The sequence below is a fragment of the Chionomys nivalis genome, chromosome 7 (assembly GCF_950005125.1).
Source record: "Chionomys nivalis chromosome 7, mChiNiv1.1, whole genome shotgun sequence".
In the NCBI taxonomy this organism is placed as follows: Eukaryota; Metazoa; Chordata; class Mammalia; order Rodentia; family Cricetidae; genus Chionomys; species Chionomys nivalis.
Window position 1 is genome coordinate 50,551,301 of NC_080092.1, and position 21,768 is coordinate 50,573,068.

General features: G+C 47.7%; 2 protein-coding genes, 1 long non-coding RNA gene and 4 other non-coding genes across 7 annotated transcripts; 2 read left to right on the plus strand and 5 right to left on the minus strand.

Moving 5' to 3' along the window:
* The first annotated feature begins 6,194 nt into the window (after positions 1-6,194).
* Positions 6,195-7,747, plus strand: LOC130878571 (uncharacterized). The gene is made up of 3 exons (XR_009057449.1): positions 6,195-6,302; positions 6,639-6,730; positions 7,063-7,747. It is a non-coding gene; the product is annotated as an uncharacterized LOC130878571 (long non-coding RNA).
* A 3,170-nt stretch (positions 7,748-10,917) lies between these two features.
* LOC130878512 (succinate--CoA ligase [ADP-forming] subunit beta, mitochondrial-like) lies at positions 10,918-12,569 on the minus strand. Its single transcript, XM_057776513.1, has one exon. The coding sequence runs from the start codon at positions 12,464-12,466 to the stop codon at positions 11,255-11,257; it is 1,212 nt and encodes a 403-aa protein (XP_057632496.1). The 5' UTR covers positions 12,467-12,569; the 3' UTR covers positions 10,918-11,254.
* Positions 12,570-15,123: 2,554 nt separating this feature from the next.
* On the plus strand, positions 15,124-16,912 carry Borcs6 (BLOC-1 related complex subunit 6). The gene has a single exon (XM_057776514.1). The coding sequence runs from the start codon at positions 15,171-15,173 to the stop codon at positions 16,251-16,253; it is 1,083 nt and encodes a 360-aa protein (XP_057632497.1). The 5' UTR covers positions 15,124-15,170; the 3' UTR covers positions 16,254-16,912.
* Positions 16,913-17,657: 745 nt separating this feature from the next.
* Positions 17,658-17,731, minus strand: Trnai-aau (transfer RNA isoleucine (anticodon AAU)). Its single transcript has one exon. It is a non-coding gene; the product is annotated as a tRNA-Ile (tRNA).
* A 359-nt stretch (positions 17,732-18,090) lies between these two features.
* Positions 18,091-18,164, minus strand: Trnat-agu (transfer RNA threonine (anticodon AGU)). The gene has a single exon. It is a non-coding gene; the product is annotated as a tRNA-Thr (tRNA).
* Positions 18,165-18,384: 220 nt separating this feature from the next.
* Trnas-gcu (transfer RNA serine (anticodon GCU)) lies at positions 18,385-18,466 on the minus strand. The gene has a single exon. It is a non-coding gene; the product is annotated as a tRNA-Ser (tRNA).
* Positions 18,467-18,821: 355 nt separating this feature from the next.
* On the minus strand, positions 18,822-18,893 carry Trnaw-cca (transfer RNA tryptophan (anticodon CCA)). The gene has a single exon. It is a non-coding gene; the product is annotated as a tRNA-Trp (tRNA).
* Between the last annotated feature and the right edge of the window lie 2,875 nt (positions 18,894-21,768).

The following is a 21,768-nucleotide window of genomic DNA, read 5'->3' on the forward strand; positions in this document are numbered from 1 at the left end:
GCATTCGTTGGACCAGTGTCGGCCTTTACCACATCTCCTACATATACCTGAAGGCCGAGGTCTCCTATTTTTGTCATTCCCAGAAGGGATATTATTCCTAGAAATCCTTTGCCTGCAATCCCTTTTCAGATGTCCTAATTTACCACAATTAAAACACCTGGCAGTTTGATGTCTCCTCATTGCTTTGGAAATCGCTTCTCCTACCCAAGATTCATCATTATAGCTAAACGTCTCGACATTCATTGTATGCTGAATCCATTCATCCATAGGTGCTGATCTAAACTTTAAAGGCCCAATTATCTTTTTGCATTCTATGTTTGCATTCTCAAAAGCTAGAGATTCAAGAAGTAGTCGTCTAGCTTCTGGGTCTGTTACCCCTATGTCCAGAGCCTTAATTAATCTTTGCAAAAAGTCAATAAAGGGTTCTCTCTGTCCCTGCCTAATTCTGGTATATGATTCAACCCTTTTTGCTGGATCTTGTAGCCTATTCCAAGCATTTAAAGCTGCTTGGTGACATAAACACAGTACTTCATCATCATAAAGAGCTTGGACCTGTGGGTCAGCATATTCTCCTACACCAAGAATTTGATCTTGGGAAACCTCCACACCTTTTGCTCTTCCTTGCTGTTCCATATGTTTGGATTCTTCTCTGAAATAGATTCCAAACATCAAGGAAGGTCCATTATCTAAGACTGCAGACACTAACTGATGGAAATCGTGGGGGGTAGCTCTAGCATTAGAAGCCCAAGTCCTTATCATTTCCTTAACATATGCAGAGTGCAAGCCAAAGGTAACAATTGCCTGCTTAATTTCTTTTAGATCATTCATTGCTATTGGCATCCATCTAGCTTCTCTGACTCCCTTTGAGCCTTTAGAAGTTGACGCTTTGTCAGAATGAATTACAGGGTATGTCGCTAAAACCCTGGGTAAGCCAGATCTAATAGCTGGTGGTGGCATTGTATCCTGTCCTTGTGCCTTCTTACTCTGTTCACCAGCTCCAATAATTTCTTCAATCATTTCAAGTCTTTTTATCATTGTCTCTCTTAAATCCTGAATCTCCTGAGCTACATGTGTTTCTAGTGATTTCACTGAGGTATCAATTTTTTGGTCCCCATTCTGCACCTGTGATTTCAAAGCTTTTGAATCCTGAATCTCCTGACCTGTATTAGTTTCTGGTAAAGATTGTATGGTTCTTAGGACCATATTTTTCCTAAATAATAGAATATTCAAAAGAATACTGAAACCTAGTAACCAGTAAATTAAGTTATCTCCATAGTCGTATAAACCTTGCATGAAAAAACCCATTGTTTTGGTAGTCAAAATAGTAAAATTCATGTTGGAAACGAAAACTGCCATATTACCTATTATCCAGCAGGTGGCGCTGTTCCCAAGTCGCGACGAAAACGGGGTCCTGTTTCAGTGTCCGCCTAGTATTTGTTAAAAACTGGGAAATGCAAGTTGCTCAACAAAGTAAATGTAATTAAATCAATTCCGTACACGGAACCATAAACCCAGAATCCAGGGGTAGAGAAGAGTAACCCGGAAGCCGTGTATGCCTCCACGTGACAGTGTCGTCCCAAGGGGTTGCAGCTTTCCGCAACCGGTAACCGCGTGCTCTGGTTCGCTCCGCTTAAGAGCTGCGCTTGCAAGGGAGATTTGAAAACGATTCAGAAAAGAGCAAACCACGTGGGCAGAGACTACGCGGGCCTGTGGAATTTAAATCCACGTAGCGAGGCAAACGATAGGCTGCGTGGGGACTTGAAGTCAATCTGAGGTGTCTAAAGGGAAAATATAAAGAACTGCAGCAAGAAAAGCCACTGCGTGATGATTTATGTTAAACTGCTGGCTCCACGCACAAGGCACAGGCCGCAAGGCACAGGCCGCGGCCGGCCGAACTGGCGGCCGGCAGCCGAGCGGGGGAAGGAGGGGTTCTAAAACCAAACGTTGGGCGCCAGATGAAGGCGCAAGTCATAAACAATCCCACACCAGTTTGGAATTGTGATTAATAGGGTGGTATTTATTTAAAAGGGAATAAACTTACAAATCACCGTCCCAGACAACAGCCCTCTACGCACGCAATTAGGAAGAAGTCTAGTCGCCGGAACCGGAGCAGGAAGTAAAGAGAGCGAGGAGGGAAGTGGCCGCTTTTTTTAAAGGGAAAGATACCACGCCCCAATGGGCTGGTATCTTGGTGGCTATTGGCTGGAGGAGCGGAAGGACCTCCCGCAACACTCTATGAGGTATTCCAAAAAATAGGTGAATTAAATGATTAAATGAATAGATGGTACTCAAAGGAAGCCAATAGATACTCGAGAAAGTGTTCACTTCCCTCATCCCTCAGGGAAATGCAAATGATATGTGCTTTTAGGGCTGTGAGGTGGCTCTGCAGGTAAAGGTGCTTACTACCAAGACATGACCCCAGAGTTCCATTGCTGGGAAACATGGTGGAAGGGAGGAACGGACTTCTTCAGGTTATCCACTGACCTTATGACGGGTGCATGTGTGTGTGTGTAAAATGTGAAGACAGAAATGGAATGGAATCAGGAAGAAAGGGTCTAAAGGGGAAGGAAATAAAATTTATATGAGAACAGAAGGGGGAGGAGGATAGGGAGGAGTGGGGTGAATCAAAACAGCATAACAGAGCTAGATAATGGTTCAGAGAAAAACCCAGGTGTGGGTCCAAAGAACCCAGGTTAGGCAATTCACAGCCGCCAACAACCAAATGTGACTTCTCATGGGATCTGACATCTTTTTGTGACTTCCACATGTACACAAGAACATGAATAAAAAAGAATAATGATATATATATGTTTGAAAATGCCACAACTAAGTCTATTTCTTTATATTCTAATATTAAAAAATGATTTTAAGGAAATCCACGATTTGGTTAAAGTCCTCACGAGCCAGTCACTTGCCCCAACCTGTCAGCTAGCTATCCAACTCCAGAACACGACTCTTTGTGGGTGTCAAAGGTTCAAAGCTTACCACCATCCTATCTGTGGACTGCAATGCAGTTTATCTTAAGGATGTATGCGTGTTTGCCTGCATACATGGAAGTACGGCATATGTACAGATGGTGCAATTCACCTTTGGTTTGTTTTTCCAAGAAAGAATTTCTCTAACTCTGATTGTCGCTTTGTAGACTGAACTGGCCTCGAACTCTGAGATCCACCTGTTTTTGCCTCCCAATCGCTAGGATTAAAGGTGTGCGCCACCACCGCACAGCCTATGCAATTCTTAATTCAGATCTCTGCTGAGTTAGAGGTACATCTGCGTGTGATACATTCACTGAGAAAAGCACATTCCAGAATACAATTCCATTTTGGGAACAAACAAGGGAACGTCATAGCTTTATGTCATTGGCGGGGAGTGGTGAGGTGGCGGGGGCAGTCCTGAGGCAGGACGCCTACCAAGCTGGGAACAGTTTGCACAGGCAACAGTTGCCCCCTTCCTTCTGTTAATGCTTCACCCCTGGAGGCTCTGACTCCAGGACTTGGCCCTGAAATGTGGCACCTCCTGGCCACTGTTTGCTGGCTGGTGATGCAAGCTGTCTGGTGCTGGGAGCAGAGGACACACCCAGTTCCTGCCAGAAAAGCTGTTTACCTCGGGCTTTGTGGCCGACTCTAACTTCCACAGCATGGACCTGAGCATAGCGGAGACTGGGCTGACCATGTTACCCTAGAGTCTCGGACCTAGAGACTTCACTCTTCTGAAGATGTGAATGTACCCTACAGCTTTTTTTTCGGTTTTGTTTTGTTTTGAGACAGGGTCTCACCATGTAGTCCCAGTTGGACTGGAATTCTCTATTATGTAGACAGGCTGGGCTTAAATTCACCTAAATCCACTGCCTAAATGCCAGGAATAAAGGCGTTGCCCTAGAGTTTTGATGCACAGAATAATGGCCTGACCACCCGAGCTCAGAGCCCTTGTGCCAAATGTTCAGGTGGTGACTAATACATTCATCAACTTTCCATGGTTGTAACAGAGGCCTGAGATAGTCAACTTGGTTGGCCTGTCACTTTGGGGCCTGAAACAAGACAGCACATCGCAGTAGAAGCACATGGCAACACGAAATGGATCACTTCATAGCCAGAAAGCAAAAGACAAACACCACTGAGCCATCTCGCCAGCCCCTAGGCCTTATCTCTTGCTGTTTCCACCCCGTCAGTAGTGCCTTGCCGGGGACAAAGGCTTTTAACATCCCACATGCAAAGCTACAGCACCTAGTTCAGGCTTTGCAGGTCATATGGTCTCCACTGTGACTGTACTCTACTGTTCTTGCCCCAAAGCAACATAGACTACACATACATGAGTTAACATGACTAGATTCCAATATCTATTTATTTGGGGACATGGACATTTGACTTCATAACTTTTCATACTCCTTATTTTCAACCCTATAAAAACATAAAAACTGTGTGGTGGTGGTGGTGGTGGTAGCGAACACCTTTAATTCCAGCACTTGGGACACAGAGGCAGGCGGATGAGTTCAAACCCAGACTAGTCTACAGTGAGAGTCCCAGGACAGCCAGGGCTGCACAGAGAGACCCTGTCTTTTGTTTGTTTGTTTGTTTGGTTGGTTTTTTTTTGTTTTGTTTTTTCAAGACAGGGTTTCTTTGTGGCTTTGGAGCCTGTCCTGGAACTAGCTCTTGTAGACCAGGCTGTTCTCGAACTCACAGAGATCAGCCTGCCTCTGTCTCCCAAGTGCTGGGATTAAAGGCGTGCGCCACCACCGCCCGGCTCGAAACCCTGTCTTGAAAAACCAAAATATACAGAAGGCGGCCTATATAAGCAACCTTCCTCTCGGGTCTCATGCTGATGAGCTGGTTTGACCCGCGAGGGAGTCATGCTTTGCTGACCACTGATGTCATGGACACTGTGGTCACTGCCCCTAGCTTCTCCTTCCTGCTTTTGTGGTGCAGCTACTGGAGTTTGGTGGGAACCGGCCCACTCCTGATTGCTTTACCATAACCAGTGCTATAGAATGCTGTCTTCCTCAGAACAGCAGTGACTATCTGCAAGAGACCCTCAAAACTGGGCCTGCTGATGTTCCCTACGGAAGAGGGTAGAGTCACCAGACCCTCACCTTTACTCCAATCACACTTTATTTTTTTAATTTAAAAAAAAAATTGCAGCCAGGCGTGGTGGCACATGCCTTTAATCCCAGCACTCGGGAGACTGAGGCAGGTGGATCTCTGTGAGCTTGAGGCCAGCCTGGTCTACAGAGTGAGTTCTAGGACAGCCAGGGCTGTTACACAGAGAAACCTTGCCTCGAAAAACTAGAAAGAAATAAAGGAAGGAAGGAAAGAAGGAAGGAAGGAAGGAAGGAAGGATTGCCAGGTGGTGGTGGTACACACCTTTAATCCCATCACTCGGGAGGCAGATGCAGCAGGTGGATCTCTGTGAGTTCGAGGTCAGCCTGGTCTACATTAGTTTCAAGATAGTCAGGGCTGTTAACACAGAGAAACCCTGTCTTGAAATTTTTTTTTTCTGGATACAATGAACTATATTGATAGATAGGTAGGACTGTCTAAGCTCTATTTGTCAAGAGTCAAAGGCAGCCCTGGCAATCAGGTGAAGGTCTGGGATGGAATCTGAGGGGAGATGCTCAGGGTGGGGGCTGAGTTGAAGTAGGGACCCCTCAGCAGCCAATGGCTTCTGTTTTCCACATCTCCCTGGGGTGTGTGCTTCGGGGCTTCTTATTCCTTGAAAGCTATATGGACCATGAAGCCCATCTGTTACCCTGTTGTAGCCAAATTCATTCTCATACCAGGGAATGAGATTGACAAAGTCGCCGTTGAGGACAAAGCCAGTCCCGGTATCAAAAGTGAAAGTGGGTGTTAAAGACTCTGGAGACGAGGTGGCCCTCAGTTTAGCTCAAAATGCTTGTTTCATCATTGTAGGAAGTTAAGGCCTGCCAGGCCAAAAGGACCCAGCCTGGAGTCGGCCTGGAGCTGTCAAAGGGTCCATTAAGGAGCGACCAAGCAGTGTTTCCTGATTACCTAGCAACAGGCGCTGTCAGAGGTCCTGATCGTGCCTAGCCAATGAGAGACGAGAATGAAATGTCAGCTGCCAATGGATCAGAACGCCTGGGTGCCGCGAGGGTGTCTGCTAACAGGGTTTGAGCTGCCTTGGTCAGCCTTTTTTTTTTTTTTTTTTTTTTTTTCTTTTTTCTTTGCGGCTGTAATATTTGTGTTTTGCCCGGCACAGGTTCTAGTCATCTTCCTCTCCTCATTCGCGGTGCTGCACAGTGCTCCCAAACGGTGTATTTTCGGGGAAAGGCCCCTCTGTGCCTTCGGCGGGTAAGCGTAGGGACTCCGTCCTTTCCTTCCTTTGAAAGGCCCATCGGGCCCTTTGCCAAGTAAGCATTGGGATCCCCAGTCCTTGCCCATCTAGTTAGGAAGGTTTTTCTTTTTCTTTTCCTTTTTTTGTTTTGTTTTGTTTTGTTTTGGGTTCACCATCAGGGCTGACCAGGAGGCAGAACCAATTCTTGGCTCCCGAACACCATTCCCTCGTCCAGAGACACCGTATGGACACACGGCTGTGGCCTAAAAAACCACACAAGTTCCCCATAATCACCAGACATAAGGCTCCGATACAGTTTCCCACCCCTGTTGACTGCTTGTGTTTTTCCTCAGACTGCCACAATGCTAATATGGACTCCAGTAAGAGATGTACATTCAGCCATGGATCAGCCTGCTTCCACTAAGAAGGGAATAACCCAGGATGGGTAATGTTTCCCCTTTCTTGCCTGTCACTGCCCCCCTAACAAATTAATTTATTAAGGGCAGAGGTTATGGTTTCTCTGTAGCTTTGGAACCTGTCCTGGCACTAGATCTTGTAGACCAGGTTGGCCTCGAACTCACAGAGATCAGCCTGCCTCTACCTCCCAAGTGCTAGGATTAAAGGCGTGTGCCACCACTACCCAGCTTGACTTTTCATTTTTAAAAAAGTGTTTAGCATAATATGAAAAGGTTATTGGATCCCTCCTGGATGCTCACATATGCATTAATTGACGGGGTGGTTTTGTTAACCCTCTTTCTCCTTTAATGTCTCCTGCAGCAGATCCGATACCAGCAGACAGCAACTAAGGTGACTCTTCGGTGTTAACAGCTCTCAGGCATCCTTCTCACAGTCCTCTTCAGGAGGTTATTGTAGGGTAAAAGGAACAACTGGATCAGGAAACCAACCAATCACTGAGCACCCTGACTCTGAGTCCAGAGCCAGTGAAAGAAACATACCCCGGATCTGAGACCTGGGCCAGGGAGAGAAACATCTTTATCCCTGAACCCAGTACTAAAAAAATATACCCTGACTCTGAAACTAGTGTCAAAGAAACACACTTTGTCCCTAGAATCAGAGCCAGTGAAAGAAATATACCCTGGTTATAAGATTAGAGTAAAAAAGCTAAAAAGGACCAGTGAAAGAAACAATTTGGTCATAAAGTCAGAGCCATCTCTGCCCTTGAACAATCCCTGAGCAGGAAAAAATTACCCAATCCCCCCTTTCCTTGGAAAAACTCCGCCCCTAAGAAGCCCTATATAAGACTCAGGGCCCCTTCAGTTAAAGGCGGCCATTAATCCCTCCCTGGCAGGGGCAGCTGCTCTCCTGGACTCCTCCTTCTCAAATAAATCTCTTTCTCGGGAGTCTTGGGTGACGACCTTCATTCTCTGGTGCAGACTAGAAGAACCTGGCTGGGACATCACTTAGGGGACTGAGCTGAACAACCTTGCTGAGATGCTCCCTAGAGGGCCTCAGCAAGGGAGAGCAGAACAGAAGACCCCTACTAAGATGCTCCTTAAACGGGAGCTGAGCAAGGCCAGGCAGCAAAAGGTAACTTTTCCAGAAGCTGGAGACGATTGATACATTTCAGCAGGGGCTTCCCGGTTAGCAGAGTGTTAGCAGAAGAAGAAACATCTTGGTGGGAGAAGAAGCACATAGCTCTTCTGGGACATTGTCTTAAGGGAACAGAGCAAAACTCAGCTGTAGTGGCTCTTCAGGAGAAGATCCTGAGGGGAGACTATCCCCCACCACACCTCAGCTTCAGGTAGCCTGGTTTTCTGATAGTCAGGACATCTTTCCTCCAGGACTGAGTTGTCCTATTGCGGCTCCAGCCTCCAGAGCTGTCCTACTGAGGCTCTAAGTGTATCCTGGCTTCCCAATAAGTCAGGGTATCTCTGCAACACTACAGCTGTAACACATTCTCCTACAGGTATGCATACCTGGTTATTTGTAATTAAAAAGGCTATTATTACCTAGTACCCCTCACTTTGGCAGCTCTACAGGAATGAATGCTCTTTCAGGGCTAATAGTCAAAAACAGGTACGCACTTGTTTGGCATACCAACGTAAGACAGTCACAGTCCAGTTGCTGAGCCCTCCTGAGGCAGGATCAACAAGGCCTGAACAAAGGACTCTCTGGCTCCTGCTGAGCACCCTATGTAATAAAAAAAAAAAAGGGTGGATATGCAGTAAGTTATGGTCTACCAGGCCAAAAAGAACCAACCTGGAGTCGGCCTAGACCTGTCAAAGGTCCTGTCTGTCTGTGCCTAGCCAATAAGGAACAACCAAGCAGTGTTTCCCGAGTGCCTAGCAACAGGTGGTTTAAATGAAGATGACCCCTATAGGCTCACAGATTTGAATTCTTGGTCATCAGGGAGTAGCGGTATTTGAAAGGTGTGGCCTTAGTGGATGACCTGTGTCATTACAGGTGGGCTTTAATTTCAAAAAGTCCATTCCAGGGGCTGGAGAGATGGCTCAGAGGTTAAGAGCATTGCCTGCTCTTCCAAAGGTCCTGAGTTCAATTCCCAGCAACCACATGGTGGCTCACAACCATCTGTAATGAGGTCTGGTGCCCTCTTCTGGCATGCAGGCATAGACACAGACAGAATATTGTATACATAATAAATAAATAAATATTTAAAAAAAAAAAAAAGTCCATTCCAAGCCCGGAGTCATTCTCTTCCGGCAGCCTGTGGATCCAGATGGAGAACTCTCAGTTACTTCTCCAGCATCATGCCTGCTTGTGTGTTGCTATGCTCCCTGCCATGATGAAAATGAACTAAACCTCTGAAACAATCCAGCCTCAATTAAATTCCCTCTTTTATAAGAGCTGCTGTGGGCACGGTGTCTCTTCATAGCTATAGAACACTAACAGTGACAAGGGAGGTGCTGACGACAATTTTGAGTTATTGTACTTTTCCTGGTGTCTTAGGGTTTTATTGCTGTCAAGAGACACCATGACCATGGCAACTCTTATTGAGGAAAACATTTGAGGCTGGGTTGTGGTTTCAGAGATTTACTCATGGTGAGAAGCATGGCGGTGTGCAGGCAGATGTGGTGCTGGAGAAGCTGAGCGTTCTATATCTTGATCCCCAGGCAGCAGAAGGAGACTGTGTGGCACACTGGGTGTATCTTGAGCACATGAGACCTCAAAGCCTGCCTCCACAGTGAGGCAGGGAGACATTCTTATTAAAACCACCACCCGCCGGGCGGTGGTGGCGCACGCCTTTAATCCCAGCACTTGGGAGGCAGAGGCAGGCGGATCTCTGTGAGTTCGAGACCAACCTGGTCTACAAGAGCTAGTTCCAGGACAGGTTCCAAAACCACAGAGAAACCCTGTCTCGAAAAACCAAAAAAAAAAAAAAAAAGAAAAAAAAAAAACCACCGCCTGTGGTTTATGCCCATCTTAAACATGTCATCAGCAGATGGGGCAGCAGAGTTGACCGTTTGGCTCCACCCATGAAATGGTCCCAGCCTACTCCATGGTGATGGAGATAGCAGTAGACAGTACAACAGACTTGGTACCATTTGATGTTGGCAGGAGCTTGCTACTGGAAGATGGAGATGATGATGGATTCCTGTTGATCACAAGTTTCTCGTTCTCAGCCTTGACTTTGTTGTGGGACTTGACATGGATGGACTAGTTGAAGTCAGAGTGGACCACAGCCCTGGTGAGCAGGTGCCCAACACAGCCCCACCCATTCACTTTGACCTTTACTGTTGTGTCTCGGGGTGAAGGTGAAACTGTATGAGATCTGGAGCAGGGAGGAGCAGAGAGTCAACTCAAAAAGGAAAAGTTAACTTATTTTGAGTGTGTGTCCCTGTTTGCTTACACCATGGCTCATACGTTCCCTCCTTCCACCATGTGTTAGGCTGTTAGGCTGCTAGTTGCCTACATCTCATAATTAGCTCTATCTTGGGGGTAAAAAACTGTTCCTCTGCTCTGAACACATTGAAAATAAAGCTGGGGGCGGGGTGGGTAGAGTGCCTCACACCTGAAGCCTAGCACTAGGGAGCCTGAGGCAGGAAGATTCTGAGTTCAAGGCCAACCTGAACTGCAGGAGTGTGGGCCACACGGCTTAGAAGAAACTTACTGGGAAAGTGAGCGAGCACAGGAAGGGAGTTAGTTATGTAACAGGGCTCATGCTTGGGAGCTACTGGCTGTTGTAGAAATGTTTGTAAAAGGGGACAGATAGGGCAGGCAGAAGAAGATCCTAAGATGTATGAGGTGACGGTGACTCAGCCCCACATGGGGCACGAGAGTCTGACACAGTATTTAAACTGGTGAAAAACTAGCCATCAAGATCAAGAAAACAAATGGCAGCACATGCTCTTGAGGACCAGGGCAATGGAAAACACTCATTACTTGCTAGTGTGAGTGCAAACTTGTACAGTCACCATGGAAATCTGTGAGACAGCGCCTCAGGAACCTGGAACTGGATGCAGCTGTACCACTCTTGGGCACACCCAAAGGACGCTCCATCCTCCTACAGGGGCACATGCTCATCCATGTTCATTCAGAATAGAATTCAAAACAGCCTAGATGTCCATCAACTGATGAATGGATGAAAATGTGATATTTTTACACAATGGAGTATAGTTCTCAGCTATTAAGAATAAACATTTTTTTTTTATCTTTGTAGTTAGTTATTTTATTTATAGGACTCTCAGCAATGAAGAACTTTGTATCCAACAACAGAAAATAGGCATACTGCAAGTGATGTTCTGTAGAGGAAGCAAAAAGGACAGCTGAAACAAAAGAAACCAGCAATCTGAATCATACGTCCTTTATATAAACAGTCCGTTCTGAGCAGCAGACTAAACACAGACCAAAGGCTTTCAAAGGTTCGTGAGGTGCTATGTGGGCAGTGACATTCCCCACACACTGAAAAGGAAAGGGACAATAGCAGGGACCACAGTATAATAAAGAGCTACAGCACATTAACACCGTCAGCCAGCCTCCAAGTTCTCACTCAGATTGGCAACTGAAACTTCACATCCACGTGGGCTTCTTTAGCTAAGGTCACAATTTCAGAGAGCTTCACAACCATTTTAGCAGCTTCATCCAAATCATCACAAGCAAGAATTTTAAGTCCACTGTCTGCTATTAGTACCTTCGCATCATCAACTTGTGTACCTTGTAACCGTACCACAACAGGTATTTTGATTTCTAAATCTTTAACTGCCATAACTATTCCTTTTGCAATAACATCACATCTCATAATTCCTCCAAAAATGTTGACCAGAATAGCCTGCACCTTTTTATCTGAAGTGATAAGCTTAAATGCTTCTGTTACTTGGTGGACTGTGGCACCTCCACCAACATCAAGAAAGTTGGCTGGAGTCCCTCCATGTAGCTTTATTATATCCATTGTGGCCATAGCCAACCCAGCACCATTTACTAGGCAGCCTATGTTCCCATCCAGGCCAATGTAGTTAAGATCTGCATTAGCTGCCTGTTTGTCCCTTTCGTCTTCCTGGGTCCAGTCCTGGAGATCAAAGATCTTCTTTTGGCGATATGCTGAATTTGAATCAAAATTGATCTTTGCGTCCATACATAACACCTGTCCATCGGAATCTTCTACCAATGGGTTTATTTCTACCATAGTCGCATCATACTTCAGAAAAAGGTTATAAAGCTTGATCATGTTTTCTGCTGCAGAATCCACAGCGTTCGCTGGAAATCCCATCTTCTGTGCAAGTGTCACAGCTTGTTCCTTTCTGATGCCTTCTATTATATCAACAGGTTCTTTAATAATGGCGTCAGGATTCTCAGCAGCCACATCTTCAATGTTAACGCCACCTTGTGCACTTCCTATCAATACAGGGCCTTGAAATGACCGCTCCATTGTTATTGCAAAGTAATAATCTCTCCTTGGATATTTCCGCTCACAGACCAAAACTTGATTGCATATTCTGCCCTTTGCTCCCGTCTGCTTGGTGATCAATTTTTTCCCAATCATCTGGGAGGAAACAGCTTTTGCTTCTTCTGGAGAGAAGACTATCTTCACTCCTCCTTTGAGGCCACTTGTAAACGTTCCTTTTCCTCTGCCGCCAGCTAAAACCTGTGCCTTTATCACAACATCCTTTGACCCTAATTTTTTGGCGATTGCATAAACTTCATCTGATGACTTTGCCACGAAGCCTTTGGGAACACAGACTCCAGCTTCCCGCAATAAATCCATACTCAAGTATTCATGCAATGAGAGATTCCTTTGTTGCTGCTGCTGCGTTTGGAGTCCATGCTTGTTAAACAATCCAGAATTTCCCAGAACCTGGGCGGCGGTTCTGGGAAAAAAAAAAAAAAAAAAAAAAAAAAAAAAAGAATAAACATTGTGTTGCTGGGCAGTGGTGGCGCACGCCTTTAATCCCAGCACTTGGGAGGCAGAGGCAGGCAGATCTCTGTGAGTTTGAGGCCAGCCTGGTCTACAAGAGCTAGTTTCAGGACAGGCTCCAAAGCTACAGAGAAACCCTGTCTATAATAACCAGGAAAAAAAAAAAGGATATCAATCACATTCAAATGCAGGCCCTATGCCCAGGAATAGGGGACTGATACAACACCAACTCAGGGGTATTTTTATGGGCTTTTCATTTTGTTTTCCATTAGGCGCTTTTTTTTTTTTTTTTGGCTTAGTCTTTTGTTTGATTTAGATGTTCACTTTTGTAGCTTTTTGGTGTGTGTTTCTTGCTTTACTTTTGTTTCTTTCATTTTTATTTATTTTTATTTTATGCATATGGGTATTTTGTCTGCATGTATGTCCGTGTAAGGGTGTGAGATCTTGAGGTTACAGTTGTGAGCTGCCATGTAGATGCTGGGAATTGAATCCAGGTCCAGCAGTCAGGGCTTTAAACTGCTGAGCCAGCTCTCCAGCTTCTTTGCCTTTTATTTCCATGTCGTTCTTTAAAACAGGGTTTCTCTGTGCAGCCCTGGCTGAGACCAGGCTGGCCTCGAACTCACAGAGACAAGCTCTTGTCTCACTATCGCCTGGCTTGTTTTATTTTTAAAGAAGAGCGCAGGCCGGGCGGTGGTGGCAGACGCCTTTAATCCCAGCACTCGGGAGGCAGAGGCAGGCGGATCTCTGGGAGTTCAAGACCAGCCTGGTCTACAGAGCTAGTTCCAGGACAGGCTCCAAAAAACCACAGAGAAACCCTGTCCCGAAAAACCAAAAAAAAAAAAAAAAAAAAAAAAAAAAAAAAAAAAGAAGAGCGCAAAATTGGGTGGATGGGTAGGGAGGTGGGAAGGATCTGGGAGGAGCTGAGGGAGGAAAAACATGATTAAAATAAATTATATGAAATTTTTTTCAATAAAAAAATTTTAAAAATCTATTAGGGAAAGAGACAGAAAAACAGAGAGAGAAATAGCCAAAATGTACACTTACTGTCACACCAAATGTCATCTTGTTATTTGAAAATTGAATTGCCATTTTGGTGGTGGCAAGACATACCTTTGGCATGTTTTAGGATTCCTTGGATTATGCTTTAAAAAAGAAAAGAACTGAAAAGACTTGCTGGGCGGTGGTGGTACGTGCAAGAACAGAATAAGGACAGTCAGGGTAGAGGGGGCTGCTAAGGTCAATGCTGGTGCTGGCAAAAGGGAAAATAACAATTCTGCAGTGACTATCAGCAGTGATTGTAAAAACTTTTCACAAAGGTTTCTGTTCTAAAAACAGGAACGATCACACCTATTATAAACCAAGGAGGATATTAATAATTTGTTTTGCTAAATACAAGGGACCAGAGCTTTGGTTGTATTTTGCAACCGACAACTTTTCTTTCTTTTTTTTTTTTTTTTTTTTTTTGGTTTTTCGAGACAGGGTTTCTCTGTGGTTTTTGGAGCCTGTCCTGGAACTAGCTCTTGTAGACCAGGCTGGTCTCGAACTCACAGAGATCCGCCTGCCTCTGCCTCCCGAGTGCTGGGATTAAAGGCGTGCGCCACCACCGCCCGGCTAACCGACAACTTTTCTACCAACAGTTTGCCCTTGGAAAAAAATCTTCACCCACTACAGAAACTACAACGCCCGGCGAGATGGGCCTCCTGCCTGAATCTTGGTCTCGATGTTGGAAATATTCTTCCTTCTCGTTTATTTTAGCCCCAGTGTCTTCTCGCTATCTCTTCCCCAGCCCCGCGCCCCAACGCTTTTTGTTTATATCACCCCTCTTTGCCCCTGAGGTTTAGGAAAGCCACTCTGCCTGCAAGGTGGCTTTGATGCTCTTGATGATTCTCCGAGTCTTCCCATCAGAGGCCTTTCCCGACAGAGGCCTCATCTAACTAGTACTACTTACTCTCAATTACAGTCCTTTATTTCCCGCACAGTGCTTATCAGTATTTCTGATCTTTTCATCTGTTGAATGTTTTCTTTTGTGACAAAATCGCGTTTTATCCTCTAATGAGACAAAGCTCTACCCAGAGGAGACAGGAGGCCGGAGAGTGGCAAACACACACCGGAAAGTCCACAGTGAGACGCTCTGGGTGTCAACGACCAGGTCCCAGGGTCTCAAGAACAGAACCAATCACTCTTGTTCCGCTGAGAATTCTGGCTTTAAAATATTCGCATCCCAAGAACCTCCAGAAATCCTAGAACGATCCCCGGTGGGGTGTGATTGCTAGGCAGTAATTGTAGACCAAGAGACTGGCTGCGCCCCGCGGGACTCCAGGGCGCAGCTGTCACCTCCCAGCCGCTACCCGACTGGCTTTCACGTGGGCTCTGCAGTTCAACAACAGCTCCTCGTCCGGAACTTCCTGGGGCGGCGACCAATCGCAGAGTCCTTCCTGTCCGTGCCCCGATCAGCCGGCAGCCAATCGGCGCGCCTCCGCCCCCGCCCCTTAAAGGCGCCGCCTCCGCCGCGGAGCCGGGCGAGCGACTAGAGATTCCGGCCCCCACCCGCAGCATGGAGGCCGCCGGGGGGCGGCTCGGGCCGGAGCCGGACCTTTCGGCCGTCGCCGATCATCAGGCCGCGAATTTCAGCGGCCAGCCGGCCCGAACGCCTTCGAAGCCGCCCTCACTCTTGAGGGCGTCCGGGGAGGAAGAGGCTGAGAACGTTGGGGTCGCGAGCCGTCACCCACGAGCGTCCCTGAAGACGTCGAGCGGCAGCATCGTTCTTCGGCCGGAGCCGGGCGCTTGGGAGGAACAGCCGGGCATCAGGGCGACCCCGTCAGGGACCGGGGGCCGCGGGGGACCCGCAGGTTCTGAGCTCGCCCCGCCCCCGTCCTCCTGGCACCAGGACCCCGAGCCCGGCCAGAACCAGCCTTCCGCCCTGAGGGTCCGCCGTCGAGGGAGCCCCGGCGGCGGCGGCGTCGAGATGAATGTGGAGCCGCCGCAGCGAGAGGATGCAGACCACGACGAAGAGGAGGCGGCAGCGGGTAGGGCTGGCCGCTCGTTCCCCAGCCGCCTTCAGGACAGCCGCAGCCTGGACGGGCTGAGTGGGGCGTGCGGCGGAGGGGGATCCTCGGCGACTGGCGAGGCCGGCGCGGGCGGGGGACGTCGTGCCACCATCTCCAGTCCCCTAGAGCTCGAGGGCACGGTGAGCCGCCACGGCGACCTTACCCACTTTGTCGCCAACAACCTACAACTCAAGATCCGTCTGAGTGGCGCTCCCCCGCCCCTTCCCCCTGCCTCTGCGCGGCCCAGCCTGACCCCCGCACCCACTCCCACTATTCCTCCCATCGACCCCGACGTGCTGAGGGATCTGGAGCGGCTGAGTCGCGAGCTGGGCGGCCGGGTGGACCGTCTGCTCCGCGGACTGGGTGGTGCGGTGCAGGAGCTGACAGCATTGAGCGTGGGCTGTATCCAGACCTACCGCGACGCCGTGGATTCCTTAGGGGAGGCCGTGGACATGAGCATCAAGGGCATGTACACCTTACTTGCGCGCTGCGAGGAGCTGGAACGGGCTCTGCAACCGGTTCAGGGGCTGGCACGCCAAGTCCGAGATATCCGACGTACTCTGGAGGTGTTGGAGGCCCTATGCAAGTGACCAGGAGCACAGAGGAGAGGCCATGCCTAACCTGGCCAGGCCAGGGTCCAGTCGGACCCTAAGGATTCTTCGAGAAGCCCTGGTGGAAACTGCCGGCTGAGGGGAGGCCTGTGCGTTAGAGGTTCTTCCACAAGCGTTTAGGTGGCCTGTGCCCATTCTCGGAGTAAGAAGTGTGAATGGATTGGGGAAGTCGTAAAGATTTTCCTGTTGGAAAGGGCTGTAGCTCTGCTTCTATTCAGTTGGCCAAACAGTCTACCCTGTTCTTCCCGACTCTTCTCCCTCGCTAGAACGCCATCCTTGGGAACGCAGGCCTTTAGATCTCTGCTGGTGGGGTGGAGCAGACCACCACGCATGCCGAGAAGAGAACGGAAGGGGCCACTGTTTGCTGTGGCTGTCCTGATCCCAGTGATCAGACCCCAAGTGCCAGGGGCTTAAGGAGCTTGAGTGGTCCTCGGCAGGCGCCGTGCAGGCAAGGGCGCACATCTGCTAATGCATAACCTCCTGCTTCTTCCCTCTGGTCCCCTAAAATGCCACGGGGTGGAGCAAGCAGGTGGAGAGGGTGAGGTGGGAGGTGTCTCACCGCTCTCGGTTAAGTTTAGAATTGTTGCTGGTTTTGAAGCCCACCTGTTGTGGAGAGTTTTGTGGAATTAAAGTGCCGCTGCTGCTAAGGCTGAGCCTGTTTCTGTGTGGGGTCGCAGGGGTTGACCAGTCAGAGGAATGGGAGTGAAGGTCGGGGTGGTTCCTGGAGCTCCCTGGGGGTGTGGGGAGGAGGATCTAAGTCCTGCTTCAGAGCTGAAGGAGATAATTACACAAAGGGTCCACAGAGCCACTACAAGCAGAAGCCAGCAAGGGTCTTTAGAGGAGGGGAAGGGCTTTTCTGCTCCCGATGGACAGCAGACGCTCGGCAGATTGGTTATCTTGGTAATGAGGAAATATAAACTCCTGCAGCTCTGTCCCTGACCTCAGTGCAGATCAGTCATGTATACTGATTTGGACAGTTGTGTCCCAATCACAAAGACTGTCTTCTTACAGTTTACACAGTACATTCAGGAACTACATATTATGATCATAAATCTCCAAGATAACAAAAATGATACCCGTATCCCAAGATGTTACCACATTTTGGACATATTCCAGTACATTTGTTTAGTTCAGACTGTTTCAGGATTAGAAATACTGCTTTATGAAGTGTTGTCTTAGATGTCTCCCTCTTAGAAAAATAATTAAAACTAGTAAGACCACCTTGAAATACAACTAAAACGAGGAATAAAAAAAGACTGAGAGAATTCCATACCTTCATCTAAAATTGCAGAGAAAAAAAAGGTCACATTGTTTAAAGGGTTAAAAGGAAAACAATTACATACTTCCATGTGACAATTGCAAAAAACAGCATATAAAATTCTATGGCCCGTACGGGGATCGAACCCGCGACCTTGGCGTTATTAGCACCACGCTCTAACCAACTGAGCTAACCGGCCAGTTACAACAAACTCGCTTTTTAAAAGGCATCTAAAAGAAATAGACGTTCCAGTCTAGCCAAGAAAATCTAGCCTAAAGATATTTTGGAGGACGGAAAATGTATATATCCAAACTAGCAATGAGTAGTTATCAACTTGCAATTTTGACAGGTACGAATGATGAGATTTTGACACTTGATTGCCAGTGAAGGCGTAAATGTGATATGGAAGGAGGTTCTGGAACCCAATCCCAAATACAAAATCACCGGAACGCCAGAGGCAGAGCAGTGAGTAGAAGTAAGTAGATGGACTCAAAATCTGTTCAGGTCTCAAGATGTGTTTGTTGGAACTTTTCTAATTTCCGTAAAAGCGAAGAACAAAGGCACCGCTGGGATTCGAACCCAGGATCTCCTGTTTACTAGACAGGCGCTTTAACCAACTAAGCCACGGCGCCTATCCGATGAGGAAACTCTTTCACTACTTGGCCAGGTCACTCATAGGGCAGATGAGCAACCAGGAAATAAATCTCGGTGCTGCTGGAAAAGGTAGTAGAGAAAGGACTGGAAGTTAGGGCGGTAGTAGGTGTTGTGAAGACCTAGTGACTCCGAAATTGTCACGACGACAATTTGTCTCTAGATTACAAAACTGAATGTAGACCGCAGAAGCTACACCGACGACGAGGATGGGATTCGAACCCACGCGTGCAGAGCACAATGGATTAGCAGTCCATCGCCTTAACCACTCGGCCACCTCGTCCACACGAGCAACATTCGCGTTGGCTTCTCTGAGACCTGAACCCTCACTCCCGACCGAGGCCGCCCCTGTCTGCGTTTCCAGGACTCCTGGCCTAACTGCCGCGCGCACTCGCAGAGCGGTGATGGAGCGAACACCGAAGGCTCCAATTCGGGCTGGGCGGCCTCGAGTCCCGCTTTGCCCAGAATTGCTGGATTTTCCGCAAAAATGCTCACTAGAAATAGATCACTAAGATATCCTAACTGGGCGGCGTCAAGATTTGGTTCCCGTGCCTCTCCTTTTTGTTCTTTAAGAGATGTTTCTTTTTTGATCACTGGGACAAAAATAAGGGAAATGAAGAAAAAGGAAAAAGTGTGAATGACCCCGACGTGATTTGAACACGCAACCTTCTGATCTGGAGTCAGACGCGCTACCGTTGCGCCACGAGGCCGGCCGGCCACAGCCCTGCACGGATCACCTCATGGCACTATGGGAAGGATTTTTCTTTTTCATTTTTTCTAATGTTCCTGTAAACCCAAAATATGGCTGGAGCCTGTCCCCTTGGAGGAGATCGCACCATCTGAACTCAGCAAAGCATCTCCATGCCTCTGACTCCACGGCCTCCCGTCCCTGTCTGTTCCCGGAGTCCTGTGAAGGTCAGCTGAAAGGAGAGCAATGAATGGTGCTCCCTCCCCCCCCCCCCCCCCCCCCCCGACGCAAAGGCAAGCAGCGGTCTGGTGTTCCACTGTCACCCACTAAGGCCTGCTCTTAACTGGATGCAGAAGGACAGCGACTTCTTGGCCTTCCCCTTCATTTTCATCAGGAGTCTTTCTTCTCCTTAGGCTGCAGAGTTCCCTAGCTCCAGCTCTCATCTGTACACACTCAGGGCTCCTGAATCTTGCTCACAGACCCTGGTGTTGGCGCCAGCGGACACTTCCCCTTGACTAACCATTTCTTCTTTCCCAGGTCTTTTGCACGCGCCATGACAGGCCATGAAAGGGGAGACTCTCGACTCTTCCCTCTCCCTCACATCCGGTTTCCAGTCCCCCAAATCCCGTCTGTTCCAATCCCTCAGGAATTCTGCCAATGCCCATGTCCATTTTCTCGGCCTCCCCGGCTGGCTTGCTATGTATCAAGCTCCTCTCTCATCTAGGCTCCGGAAGGTCCTCCATCGCTCACTGGCTTAAAATCAAAGGCTCTTTGAAGTCGGATCTAGTCTTAGCTCCTTGGGTTTACAGAGTCAAGAAGTTGAGTTCTTAACGCCTGTGGGCTCTTCATATACAATTCATATATAGGCTACTTGGTACACTTACGTAATCTTTTTTTTTTTTTTTGGTTTTTCGAGACAGGGTGTCTCTGTGGTTTTGGAGCCTATCCTGGAACTAGCTCTTGTAGACCAGGCTGGTCTCGAACTCACAGAGATCCGCCTGCCTCTTGAGTGACTTGTTTTCTGTGACAGCGTTTCTCTCTGTAACCCTGGCTGCCCTGGAACTTGCTCTATAGACCAGGCTGGCCTCGAATTCACAGAGATCCGCCTGCCTCTGTCTCCTGAAGGCTGGGCCACCACCAACGGGTTAGTAATCTTATCTTTTAAAGATTTGTAATCTTATCTATTTTTTAAGAGTTATTTTTATTATTTTAATTGTGTGTATGTAGGAGTACGTGCACATAAATGCAAGTGTCTGCAGAGTGCAGAGGTGTGAGATCCCCTGCAGCTAGGGTTACAGGCTGTTGTAAACCATCTGATGTGGGTCCTGGGAACTGATCTCGCAGGTCCTCAGGAAGAGCAATGTGTGCTCCTAACCCTTGAGCTATCTCACCAGCATCAGCGCCTACTCACTTGCTTGTTTCTTTGTTAAAGATGGCTGGCTCCTTATTTGTCCAAGCTGACCTTGAACTTGAATTCTTTTGGTTTCAGCCTTCACGGTGGTAGGATTACAGGAATACAGGGCTAAAACTAACTTTTAAGGTTCTGGTCATTTTTACTTTTTGAGACAGAATACTATATAATATATATTACTTTATAGCTCTGGCTGTCCTTGAATTTTCAGCAATCTCTGCCTCAGCCTCCCAATTGCTGGGAATACAAGCATGTGCCACCAACTCATTTATTTTTCTTTCTTTTCTCCCTCCCTCCTTCCTCCTCCTCTTCCTTCCCCTTCTGTTCTAGGAATGAACCCAGTGACCTCTTACATGCTAGGCTACTGAGTTATATGCCTAGCACCTTCTGAATCATTTTCAAATGTCTAAACTCATGACGACCCCAAATGTCTGTGAACCACGCCTACGGTATTGCTTGAAGGGCTTTCAAAATCCCTGTCTGCCTGTTTGCTCCTCAAATTGTATTCAGGACTCAGTTCGGGGCAGACTTCCTCCCCACGTGGCGTCCCTTTCCTCCATCTCCCCACAAGGGCACTTAAATACTCCCTGTGCTGTTTTGAGCACTGTCATACTCTGTGGCTGAAGGACCTAACACTCATGACAATCTTCCTGCCTCAGGCTCCCAAGTGCTGGGGCTGTGCCTTTTTATTTTCCAACAAGACCTTGCTAAATTCCCCAGACTGACCTTGACTTTGTACGGTAGCCCAAGCAGGCCTTGCACTCACAATTCTTCTGCTCCCCACCCCCATGCTGGGATTACAGGCCTGGGCCATCAGGCCCTGAGAGAAATACTACATTTTAGTTGTCTGAGACCAGTCTGGATAATATGGAGGTCCTCTGTCAAAGGGAGGCGAGAAGAGAGGGAAGGAATAAAAGAGAGAGGCAGAGAGAGACAGCTGGGTAGAGCTGCTGACTCCGCACTCCAGTACTGGGGAAGGAGTGGCATCATCGAAGTTCAGGGAGTTCACGGCTAAGGACTTCTCAGAATATAGACAATAAGATAAAATCACTTCTTAGAAGGCAACACACCTTTTTTCCTTATAATGGAAACAATATGACCATCAAAAGTTTGACTCCATAAAATGTGATCATTGAGAGGTTTTTCTTGTTGTTGTTTGGTTGTTTTTTTCCCCCAAGACAGGATTTCTCTGGGTAGCCCTGGCTGTCCTGGAACTTGCTCTGTAGACCAAGGTGTCCTCAAACTCAGAAATCCCTCTGCCTCTGCTTCCTGAGTTCCAGGATTAAAGGCGTCCACCACTACCACCAGCCTGCATATAATTCAGTCTTTACTGATAAACTGTTCTTGTTTTAGAAGAAACAACGCTTAGTTCATGTTTTTAATCCAACTACTCAGGAGGCAGATGTAGGGATTTCCATGAGTTGGAGGCCAGCCTAGTCTACATAATGAGTTCCAGGCAAGTCAAGGGCCATAGCGGAACCCTGTC